General features: G+C 55.7%; 2 protein-coding genes across 4 annotated transcripts in view; one reads left to right on the forward strand and one right to left on the reverse strand.

Annotated features, from left to right (window-relative positions):
• Window positions 1-111: 111 nt before the first annotated feature.
• Window positions 112-10,229, reverse strand: GSTZ1 (glutathione S-transferase zeta 1). Of its 2 annotated transcripts, none has more exons than XM_068542033.1 (9): window positions 10,049-10,229; window positions 6,984-7,035; window positions 5,087-5,154; window positions 4,460-4,540; window positions 3,956-4,081; window positions 2,877-2,955; window positions 2,280-2,332; window positions 1,455-1,504; window positions 112-683 (listed from the first exon to the last, which is right to left on the reverse strand). In XM_068542033.1, the coding sequence occupies exons 1-9, from the start codon at window positions 10,061-10,063 to the stop codon at window positions 557-559; spliced, it is 651 nt and encodes a 216-aa protein (XP_068398134.1). In that variant the 5' UTR covers window positions 10,064-10,229; the 3' UTR covers window positions 112-556. The 2 variants fall into 2 exon arrangements, with proteins under 2 accessions (XP_068398134.1, XP_068398129.1); XM_068542028.1 differs by lacking the exon at window positions 10,049-10,229 and adding an exon at window positions 7,340-7,391.
• Window positions 10,230-10,449: 220 nt separating this feature from the next.
• POMT2 (protein O-mannosyltransferase 2) overlaps window positions 10,450-12,003 on the forward strand; it is a 49,170-nt gene continuing 47,616 nt past the window's right edge. Inside the window, exon 1 of one of the 2 annotated variants that reach the window (XM_068542014.1) lies at window positions 10,450-10,795. In XM_068542014.1, coding sequence (XP_068398115.1) covers window positions 10,548-10,795 — 248 coding nt within the window. In that variant the 5' untranslated portion in view covers window positions 10,450-10,547. The remainder of the gene's footprint in view (window positions 10,796-12,003) is intronic. The other variant, XM_068542019.1, reaches the window with a different exon arrangement.

Below are 12,003 nucleotides of genomic sequence, written 5' to 3' on the forward strand. Positions count from 1 at the left end.
GGGCCAGGCCAACCACAGGGTGGGCAAGTGGCTGGCTGGCTTTCTCTCCTGGTCCAGACGCAGAGGGATTCCAGCTAGGAAGAGTGTTCACCTTCTGGAACCCAGCTCAGCTTTAAGTGAACAACCCGGAGGCCTGGGCTTTAGTTTAATTATCAGATTTCAGTGTGGGCATTCTTTGGAGTCAGGTACAGTCGAGGGGATGGGAAAAGGGGCTCAGACTTCCTCATGGCTCTCTGGTAAACTCGCCATACGTTCTAGTCTACGTTCACTTCATCTTCATGACTGCCCGCGACACAGTCATGAAGACTTCCTGCCTACCCGCCTCCTGGCATTCTCCCACCCCATTCTGCCCGCATGTGACAGATGAAGGGGCTGAGGCAGGAGGAGTTTCAGTGGGAAGGCAAATCCAGGGCTAGAGTTCAAGTTCAAGGGCTAGGAGTTCAGGTCTTCCGCCTCCCCAGTTAAAGCTCGCTCGTTTCCAGGCCTCTTCAGCCCATGCAGCTTCTGCTCCTGCACCCGCTCCCTGCCCCTGCACCAGTGGGGCACGGTTTGAGAGCTAGGCCCTCAGCTCAGGGGGTGTATCTGGCTGCCGGCAGGGGTGAGACACTTGGAAGGCCTCCAAGGCCAGCAGTGACTTGTTGATACGCCTGATGGTAGGGTAGGGAGTGAGATCCACCTTGAACCTGTGGCAGAGAAACATCCACCTAAGACAAGGTCTGCAGGGGCACAGGGAGACTGCCCTGCGGGCAATGGGGGAAGCACAGAGGCAGGGCTGGATGAGGTCCCTGGGGCTGGCCAGGGAAGGCCTAGGAAGGCAGCCCTGCCAGGTGGGGTGTCCTTGTTCACAGGTAGCTCTCTGGGGAGGGACAGGTCTTGTGCAGTATCGTCTGGCATCTCAGTTTCCTACTGCTCCTATTCCAGGACATGGCTATCTATACAACCTACTATGTGTACGGCCAGTGCTGGGCATTTATATACAGATTATCTCCCCACCCATGTCATAAGCTTCTCAGGGGCAGGGAATGTGTCACACATTTCCATACCCCTAACAGTGCCCAGCACGATGCCTTCCACAGAGAGGTTCTCATCTGTGCCTTCCTGAAGAGCTGATGGAGCAAAGCAGAGGCAGAGCTCACTGCCGGGCACAGACACACCACGTCTGGGGAGAGCAGGCTCTTGGAGTGGACTCTTGCGGGGGCGTCCACCAGGTGAGACGCCTCCTCTTAGGAGCGGGGGCTATGCGGTGTCACCTGGGCTGCAGTGGGCATGGGAAGGGTGTTACACCGGCTTCTGCCCGTCTCTTACGGCCACAGTGGCTGCTGGGGGCAGTGGGGGAGAGTCTGCATGAGATGCTACCTCAGTAGATGAAGTCAGGGCCTGACTGTACGAGGGAGCTGGGCATTTTGAGGGGAGCAGCCAGGAGGAAGAGGGAGGGTGGCTGGGCTCTCTCTTACCTGTCGGCATTTGCCACCTGAGGCGCTAAGCACAGATCAGCCATGGACACCTGCAAAGAGGGTCGGGCGGGCTTGCATCAGGGTGCGCACCCCAGACTCCCACCGGTGACAGTACTGGGGTGCTGGCCCCTGGCATTCCCCTCTGCTTCTGGCTCTTCTACCCCACCCCCACTGCCCCACCCCCTCCTCATCTACCCGGGCCTGGCTGGGTCTGTCCCTGCAGCTGAAGCGCTTCTCCCAGGCTACACTGCAGTTGCGCTGACAACCAACTCTGTGGGTAGCCAGAGAAGGCTCGATTGCCTTAGTGGATGTTACTGTGCTTGTTCAAAATTGCCACCACAGGCACTTAGTGAGGGCTCCCAGCAGGGAGGGAAAGCCTCTGGGTGCAGGTGGGGGGCTCTGGAACCAGAATTACCATAGAGCCAGGGCCTTAGCCTGTAGGAGTCAAGGGCACCTGAATCCTAGAATCTTAGCATTGGAAGGGAATGGAGACATCACCTAGTCTAATCCCTCATCTGATGGCTGGACCACCTCCTCATCTCAGAGGTGAGGTCTTCAACTTGAATACCTCCTGCAATGAGAAACTCACTTCCTCTTGAGGCAGCTGACCAGGAAGGAGCTGAGAAGCTCCCCGTGAGCTAACTTCTGCTTAACGCAGAGAGGACGACCTTGGGTTGCTGACTCCCCGCCCTTGCTACAGCTGCCCCCTCAGGAAGCTCTCTGAGCTGTGCCTGCCCTGGGCTGGAGGGAGGCGGCTGAGTCTAAGTGGAAGACAGTGGCAGCCTGAGGGAGGAGGCCACCCTCATGGGCCAGGGGAGAGCTTACCTCGTCTCCCACACAGTACTTGCCCGCTGTGCTCTGCAGGATCTGCTCCAGAGCTGGAGGGAAGCAACATGAATATGCTAAGGGGAGAGCAGCCTTTCTGGGCCTTGGTGCATAGCTATGACATGGCAGCTATCTGAGTGGCAGGCTGGAGTGTGTGCTAGAGGGAACATGGCAGTCAGATCTGGAGAGAGGTGATGGGCACATGGGGATAAGATGACGCCTCCCTGTGCTCTGCAAGCTCAGCTACCATTCCCTCCCCTGAAGGGACAAGGCTGCCACTGGCCAAGGCAGCAGTTCTCACGCTGATGTGCTGGCGCTTTGCTGGCCTTGGCTTCCTGCCTGGAGTGGACAATGGAGTGGAAGTTGGGCCATCCATCTCCAAAAGGCCTCAGACATGAGGTTCCCAGAAGTGCCAGGGGTTGAGGCCAGGTTGGATTCTGCCCAGCCCACTGCCTCCTCGGCCCTGCCCCCCCACCCTCATCCATGCCACTGTCAAGGCCAAAGAGCCCGGGAGGCTGCCAGATGCCAGGGCCCCCGGTGTGAGGGCCATTTCTCTAAGAGGTCACCAGGGGGCAGCTCACAGGGGCAGGGACTCACCGTTAAAGCCAGAACTGATGGCCTGCTGGGCCCAGGTCAGCTGGTTCTCCTGTCCCACTTGCTTCAGGACAGACAAGTTCTGTGTAGCCCAAGAAAAATCTGGAATGAGCTTTGGGAGCCAGGCTGAGCCCGCCCACTCAGCCAAGTCCCCTCAGGCGAGCTTGGTTCCCATGTGTCCCTGGCTGTACACCTGTCCTACCCTGGACCCTGTGAGCTCCCATCTGGGCCCTGAGGTGGAAGGGAGGTGACGATCCGAGGCCACCTTCTCTGGCTGCCTCCGTGGCCCCTATCACTCTGGCAGAGACGTGTAAGGGTGGAGGCACAACCCAAGGCCTCTCTCCCTTGCATCCAATGCTTCTCCCTGACATGGTCCCTTGTGAGGAGAGGGAGTGTGACGCAAGGTTGGGGAGGGCAGCATGGGGGAGGCACACAGGATTGGCTTTCAGGAGATTTGGATGTCTGTCTGCTTCAACCTCCTCTGTTAAAAAAATAAAAAAAGTGACATGGGGCGGGGCGGGGGGGCACAGGTACATAGTCAGGGGGTCTGTCACACTTAGAGTGACTCTGCAGTCACTCCACCTTTCTGGGGCTATTTCCTTATTTGCAAAGTCAGGGATTAGCATAGATGAATTTTTCTTTTAAACAGATGAATTGTTTTAATACTTTTTTGTTTTACCAGTGAAATCTTACCAAAAAAATCTTAGGAGAATCCCAATCTATGACACAGAACAGGTGAAAGGAAGGCTGCTCTAGTTAAAGGCGGGAGGCCGGGACATGTGCTGCTCAGCCTCTCCCTGCCACCTGGCCCTTTCCGCACCTCGGCAACTCCGGACGTGTCCTTGGAAACCTGGGGCTTCCTGGAAGGCGGTTGGGGTCCCAGGGAGTGGATGCTTTCTGGCCTCCCTCCTCCCTCTGCCACAGGGGCCAGGGCCAAGTCCCTGAGAATCCCCTCTGTCCTCCTGTCACCCCGCAAGCTGGGCACCTCACAGTGGGCTGGCCAAGGCGCGCGTGGAGAGCGCGTGCGTGTGGGGATACGAGGGTGAGAGGCGCGTGAGGGAGAAAGCGCACGGGAGCCGCACCTGCAGGGGCTGGATGCCGCTGGCCAGGAGGTGGGAAATCATGCGCACGTGGGCCCTCTTCTTTGGGTCCTGAGGCAGGAGTCGCGGCGTGGGCCGGGTCTCCTCCAGGTACTCAATGATGGCCAGCTGTCCGGAGGGGAGCAGTGAGGCAGGGACCACGGGGGGACTGTAAACTCCTCTTCCTCCCCCACTTCCAACACCACCATCGTCACCACCCCCCTTCTTACCCTTCTTACCATCCTCCACTTGAGCCCTGTGAAGCCAAGAGGCTCCCCAGGAGGATGAGATCATTTTGGACCCTTGCCCTACAGAATTTAGTCCCCCATGTGCTTGAGTCTCCCTTCACTTCCCAAAGCAAGCAAGCAACCTTCCTCCCTCCCTCCCTCCCTCCCTCGTCCCTGCTAAGAGCTGGGTGCCTGGGGCAGACACAGGCAAGGAAGAGCGGTGAGGTCCTCTTGCTCAGGGCACCACGCTCATGAGGGGCCTCCCAAAGCCGCCACTCACTGACTGGCCAATGGTGATTCCGTCAATCTTCAGGACTGGCACCTGCTTCATGGGATTCAGGGCCTGGAATTCTTCAGAGAACTGTGGAGACAAGGCCCTGGTGGACTGGGCAGCCTGGCCTGAGCTGGCTAAAGCAGAGTCTGGCAAGCAGGAAGCCCCTAGCCTACTGCCCACCTGTACCTCCCTCCCCTGGGAAAGGCCCTGGCTCCCAGGCCCAGGGTGATACCTGGGGGATCTGTGAAGTATCCTGAACCCCAGTGGCTGCTGAGATACAGGTTTCATCCCAACGGCCTGGCTATGTGCTTGTCCCTGCACCTTATATGTGGTCACCAAGGCACATCCAGAGGGCCTGGCATGGGGCAAGGACCCGCTCACCACCCACACTTCTGGAGTCAGATGTGGAGAAGCCAGGCTGTGGCACGGAGCCTGGAACCTAGGCCCTTCCCATGGCTCCTCTTGCTGCACAGCTGGCCGCCCGGTCCCACAAGGGAGAGCCAGCAGCCTCCTCTGGCCATGGGGACCACAGGGCGCATGTTCATCTCTTGCCTGCAGAAGTCTGCACCCCCTGCCGGGTCCCTCTCCAAGGCCTCTAACTCCTACATTGTGGCCTGGGGGCAGCCTCCTTACCTGCTGCCCCCCATCCTTTGTGAGGCTGATGGTTATCATCTCATAGTCCATGTTTTTCAAGGCCAGAGCTAGGAGAGACAGCAGACAACAGTCGGTGACAGCCTCTGACCACACTTCCCAGGGTGACGAGAGGGAAGGAGGCTTCTTTCTCCGCACTGCTGGGTAGCCCTGTCGCCTTCTTCCCAGCTTCCTGGATCACCACCTGCTCCCCTACCCCCAGGGCCATGATGCTCTGCCTCTCTTGCCCCTGGACTCTCTGTATCCCCAGCGGACCTCTCATGCCCCTAGGTGGTGCTATGAGGGTGTGTGCCCTGGCCCGCTGAGGGCTCCTGGAGGACAGCAGGGAAATGTCCCCTTCATCTCTGCCCCCGGCAGGGCCTTACCCAGTGGCAAGCAGGGCTTACTTGTTGGAGACATGCAATCATTCCCCCATAAAGGTCATCTGAGGGCCAAGGGAAGGTGCTCAGTGACTATGCAGGGCCCACACAGGCAGAGGACACTCTTGTTCTGTTTAGAGGAGAACCCCTTTCTAATCCATTCTCTGTGTTCTCAGGGCTGTTCACTACAGATTCCAAGGCATCAGGGCTCTCTGGTGACCTCAGCACATCTGCTGTGACTCCCAGTGGCTGGATTTCCTCTCCATCTCCTTTGATGCTTTCCTCCCAGCAAGGTGAGGGCAAAACACTCGGTCAACCCTAGTGGAGGAGACTGTGTGTGTAAGTGTGCACACTTGTGCATTAAAATATGGTGATGGCCGGTATCAGGCAAACGAGCGAGGGGAGGAGGGCAAGACATGTCACAGTCTGCAGACAGCCCAGGAGACGCGGGGCTCCTCCTCAGCGCTGGTCAGCTCAACCCTGGAGAGTGGAAGCGGTCGGGGCCAGGCAGGAGGCCAATGCATGGTGGCCCTGCAGAGACAGTGCCCACGCTGCTGGTCTGGCCCAGGCAGGGCAGAGGCTCTGGGCCCAGGGAGGGCGTCTTCTTGGAGAAATGTGTCCTCGGGCACCCCAGTGCTCTTGCCTACTGATTCTAGCAAATACCAAGTGACTGTGGGAGGGGGAGGGTCATGAGGATGGCTTCCGAGTTGGGACCAGGTTCCTGGCAGCAGGCTACCTGGGTTTAAATGTCATCACATTCACTTGCTAGCTGTGTGGCCCTGGGCAAGTAACGTCAGCCTCTGTGCCTGTTTCCCCATCTGACAGGCAGCATAGCGTAGTAAAGAGCATGGAATAGCTGCAGCTAGGCTAGCTGGTTCAGATTCCAGCCCTGCCTCTTACTAGCTACATGATCTTGGGCAAGTTATCTAACCTCCCTGTGCCCCAGTTTTCCCACCTGTACAATGGTGACAATAATAATACCTCCCTCCCAGGGTTGTTGCGGTTTAAATGGAATCATGTACACAAAAACACTCAGCACCGTTCTCTTTCTGTATGAGCTGCTATGACTATGACCTTGGCAGAGGCTGACTTAAGCTGAGGGAGAGAAAGGTCAAACCAGGACTAAACCAGAGGGCCCAGTTTCTCCTTCCCTGAAGCCTCTGGGGGCGACACTGGCCAGCTCTGTTTAATTTGCCAGATCAAATAAGATAAGAACTGAGGAAGGCCAGCTGTTGCCTGCCAGTTACCAAGGATCTCTGGATTCTGTGAGCCTGCCTGAAGCATGGCTGCTAAGGGGCTTTGGAGAGCAGAGTGGGAGGGGTGGCAGGCCCAGGAGAAAAAACACCCCTCCCCCCTTTCCTCTAGGAGGACTTCCGAGGTGGAGGTGCCATTCAAGGCTGAGGGCTCCAGGAGACTGGGGATGCTGTGGCTGGTGCCCTGTCTGACAGAGGCTTTTCACCCAGGCCTCCCTCCACCCCACACCACCCCACTCCGGCTCTCAGTGGAGGTACAGCTCTTACCGATTCGAACTCTCCATGAGCAGGAGCTTCGGAAATAGGAAAAGAGGATGGGCTGAGGAGAGAAGACGAGGATGCATGTTAACCCATGCTTGGTGGGTTCTCAGCCCCAGGAGCCCACTGGAGGGGAGGCAACAGCTCCCAGACAGGGGGCTCCAAGCCAGCACTGTTTCTTCCCAGCCTGCTAGGCCTCCTTCCTCAGGCCTGCGTCTGGAAAACTCAGGCCAGACTCAGAGCTCTGTGGGTTAGAGGCCTAGGGAGTCATGTGGGGGTCCCTCAGCTCCAAACTGTGCTGTCATGCATTCCTGATGTCCGGGGGGCCCCCAAAGGGGCAGCCAGACTGCAAGTGCCCTCCTTACCTTGCTAGACTCAGCCATGAGGATGTGGTGACCCTTGGCCTCTCAGGGAATGTCCCCTCCCACAGAACTGCGGGGCAGGGGGAGGAACCCTAAAGGGGTGGATCCCATGAGCCAATGGGGAAACTGGGCTAAACAGGCATCAGGAGAACTTTGACTCTGGTCAGAAACGACATCTCTTTCTAACCTGGGGGAAGCTTTTTATGCTCCTGGTGGAGCCAGGTCTGGTGTCCTGGGCAGACAGCGAGGCCTGGTTTTGAAGCAGTAGTCCATGTGGTGCAGTGGGCTGGGAGCTGGCATATCAGGAGTCTGGTCCCAGTACAGGAACTAGCCCCGCATGACTGGGGACAAATCCCTGCCTTCTCTAGTCTTCAGCTCCCTCATCTGTAAAACGAAGGGTTGCCCTAAAATGATAGCTTATTTCCTTCCAACAGTGGCAGAAAGACCAGGAAACCTAGTTTTCTGCGCTTTGGTGCCCATCTCTTTCAACATTCCACCCACCAGTCCTCCAGACTCTCAGCTGATCTCATAAAAATAGCATCTGGAAAACTCAGGCCAGACTCAGAGGGGGTAACTTTCCTGGCGGTCCAGAGGTTAAGACTTTGCCTTCCAATGCAGGGGGTGTGGGTCCGATCCCTGGTCAGGAAGCTAAGATCCCACATGCCTTGCAGCCAAAAAACCAAAAAACATTAAAGAAAACCAGAAGCAATATTGTAACAAATTCAATAAAGACTTTAAAAATGGTACACATCAAAAAAAAAAAATCTATAAAAAAAAAAATAGCTGGGGAATATGCTCACTGACTCCAAAGCTGAGGTCATAAGCTAGCAGCCCACAGTGTTCTGTTTGGTCTATATTGTATTTAAAAATGTTTCAATTCATTGCTAACATTGAAAGTCACATTGTTTCATATACAAATCCTGTTGTCCGTTTTTTCTTAAAAAAAAAAAAATCTGGAGATAGTGAACTCAGTTTCCTGAGGAGCAAAATTGATCAGAGCCAATTAATGGCCCCCTTTAGAGAGGGTGTGCCCTCTCAGATCTTCCATGGCCCCCACCTGGCCCACTTCTCTCATTTTTGTAACTCTCAGGCCCCTGAAGGCAGCAGGGTGTGTGACCGCTCCTCTAAAGTTTAGGGGACTCAAAGTTAATTTCTCTGGTGCTTCTTGGTCACCAGCATTTCAAAGCAGAACCCAGAACAGAGTTACCAGTAATTAGCACTCAGGAATCTTTTGGCAGACACATATGTAGCCTTTTGGATGAGGGAGAACGCAATAGAATTTCTTAGATCACCCTTGTCTACCATCCTTCTGACTACAGACATTTCAACCAAGTTCGCTCTCCCTTCTGTATGCCCCAGCTCACCAAGCTGCTACCTGACCTTGCTTTCATCACCAACTCCATCTTCTACTCCATCTTCTACAGGGGCAAGGGCACAAGTGGGAACCCAGTCCCTCCCAAGTTAGTTCCTGAGCCTGGGAGTTCCAGTCTATCCTGAAGGCAATTTTCGAGGGGAAAGTGAAGATACATAGTTCTGGCACAAAGGTCAAGTGATAGGCAGCAGGCATCCTTGGAAGGAGAAGAGTTTGTTGGCTACAACTGGATGTACCCTGTTCCAGGGTGCATCCCCTTCCTTATTTGGTTAGGCTGGAGGGGCCCCTGGGGCCAAGAGGCAGCGACACCGAAACAGAATGGAATCACTAGAGAGCTGCAGACATCAGCTTAGAATCCTTAAAGAAATGCCTTACCTAATTACTAAATGTTACACCTTTGACCTGGACTAAGGGTGACCACAGAATCACTGTAAATGCCCTGCCCTCAGGTTTCTTACTTATGGGCCATCAGGAGATGTAATGCAGGGCGGTTTCTGATCTTTCTCTTACCAATGATAACTGCATAAACCATCCCATGTTCCTTTTTGCATTTGTAGGGTTAAATTTTAAGCCCAAGTAAAATATCCATTTCATCACCACTCCTGGAGGAATTATTTTTAATTCAAATATGGATTCTCACCCCTCTAGCAGATTTTATTTTAAAACCATCTCTTACACATGATTTTCGAAAAAGACTCCTAAACTCCCATTTGGGAGTGGGAGGGCTATACACTGTTAAAGTGATGCTATATCCCACCTGATGGGCCGGCCACCTTCCTTTGAGCTACAATAGCTGTTCTCAATCTTTAATAAAGAGATTGATAACAGTGGTTCTGGGGCGGTCCTGGGAAATGCAAATTAAAACTGGTAATAAGGTCCCCAAGTGACTGTGATGACTATAAGTGCCACAGCCTCCCCTCGCCCCTGGCGCTCTCTCAAAACGCAAACAACCCTGAAAGGCCATTTGTTAACTGCTAAGACCTGCCGGGCCGACCGGCAGGACTGTGCGGAACAGGGAGACGAGGGACGACGCTTGGAAGTCCTAGCAGGTCGGGTGGGGTTGGGGGTGGGTGGAGAGACAGATGAAGAGCAAGGGTACAGCCACCAAACCAAGCCGGGTACTCTCCACGAGGGCCCAGCACTTCGCGCCCAACACTCTCGGGATCACAGGCCACAGCGGGTAGCGCGCAAGTGCAGAGCGGTGCCAGCGCGGTGCATGGCATGCTGGGAGTCGCCGTAGGAGCTGTGGGCGGGGCCGAGCGGCTCACCTTTGACCCCGCCCCCCAAGATTTCTCCGTGTTTCTAAGTACAACCTCTCTCCCCGGATGCGTGACACAGACCTTCCCCACTTGCATCTCGCACTCTGGGCGACCCCTCTTCCAGGCCAGGAAACTTCGCGCCTGCGACTCTCCGAGTCGTCGACGATTCAGGCCCAGTGAGACCCCGACACGTCAGAACGTACGTTTTCGTCTCGGTAAAGCTAGGGCTTGGACTAGAATGAGCTTTAAGGTCTCTTCTAGCTTGCCCCGCCCTGCCGCCACGCCCCCACTCCTGGCGCTGCTGGGAATTGCAGTTCCGTGAGCCCGCTTTCTCCCCGGCCCGCCCGGACGTCATGCTCTGCGCGACTAGCCGCCTCCTAGCGGCCCGGGCGGCGACCGCACTCCCCTTCCAGCCCAGAGGCCGGGGCAGGGAACTACATTTCCCAGGGCCCCCCGCTGCCGGCGCAGGGAACTACATTTCCCAGGGCACCCCGAGCCGCCCCTTGGTGACTTCTTGGCGGGGCGGCTCGCAAGACCCAGCGTGCTTGCGGGCCGGAGGGCCATCCTGAGGAGGGGAAGGATGCCGCCGGCCGTAGGCGGAGGCCTGGCAGGGTCCGAGCTGCGGTCCCGGAGGGGCCGCTGTGGGTCCCAGGCTGCTAGGGCCGTGGGCCCGGACGTGGCCACCGAGGCTACAGCACGGAGCCCCAAACGGCCTGCTCCGAGCTCGCGGCGCTTCGAGGCGCCCGGCCGGTGGGCTCTGCTGGCCCTGGTGACGCTGATGTCCTTCGCCACCCGCTTCCATCGTCTGGACCAGCCGCCGCACATCTGGTGAGTGATGGGAGGGACTGGGCAGGCACCATGGCAACTGGGAGGGAGGGGCGCGCCTTCTCATTGGTCCGGAGGCACAGAGAGGGCGGGATTTACAGGCGGAGGGGCGGGGCCGCGCTGGAAGGGAAACAGGTTTCTGGTGGGTGGTTGCCTCTGCCCAGGTGCAGTCTCCGTGAGAGAAACCTTTTTGCTCCGGTGTGTGGCGGTGGTATTCCTTAGGATCTGAGGAAGCAGTCTTCATGTCTTGCAGTTTATGCTGCAGCGTCTCACCTGGCTCTCAAATGGTAGCTTTTAAAGGTGCTTTGAACTGACCCAGGAGAATTGGAAATTATTAGTACAGAATTTCCTAAGGCCTGAGTTCCTAATCTGCAGGATTTCCAGACCTCCGCGGAGGGGAACATTCCTATCTGAGTACCGCATTCTCGGGAGCCGGAACAACCTGTGTGTCCACGGATGATAACAAGGGTCCCAGGAAGCAGGTCTGGGGTCATCCTGTGAGGATGTATTTTCTTTTTTTTTTTTTTAAAGAAATTCACGTTCTTTTATTTATCTATTTATTTATTCATGACTGTGTTGGGTCTTCGTTTCTGTGCGAGGGCTTTCTCTAGTTGCGGCAAGCGGGGGCCACTCTTCATCGCGGTGCGCGGGCCTCTCACCATCGCGGCCTCTCTTGTTGCGGAGCACAGGCTCCAGACGCGCAGGCTCAGTAGTTGTGGCTCACGGGCCTAGTTGCTCCGCGGCATGTGGGATCTTCCCAGACCAGGGCTCGAACCCGTGTCCCCTGCATTGGCAGGCAGACCCCCAACCACTGCGCCACCAGGGAAGCCCAGAGGATGTATTTTCTTAAAGGCTTTATTTTGTAGGACTAAGGTGCAGGAGTCAAATTTCGTTAAAAAAGCTTAAAAAGTCTCCAGCTCGAAGGAGGAAAATTTTTATACAGTTTGAAAATGGTTAATTTGTTTGGCCAAGACGTGATACCATGTTTTCTCAGTATCACTGAGGAGAAAGTTAGTGTAGAGGTTGTTAGAAATGGAACTCCTTGACTAAAAAGCAAGCAGGCTAACAAACTATCAGGGTTACCCTACTTGGAAGTTAATGAATTAGCTTGTCACTATTTCATGAGTGCTGGCGGAAGATGTGAGACTTCTGGGTCAGAGTCAAAAGATTATTACTCGTAGCAGAGGAAGCAGGATGAACATCGGCATATT

Source organism: Eschrichtius robustus, chromosome 1, assembly GCF_028021215.1.
Source record: "Eschrichtius robustus isolate mEscRob2 chromosome 1, mEscRob2.pri, whole genome shotgun sequence".
NCBI lineage: Eukaryota > Metazoa > Chordata > Mammalia > Artiodactyla > Eschrichtiidae > Eschrichtius > Eschrichtius robustus.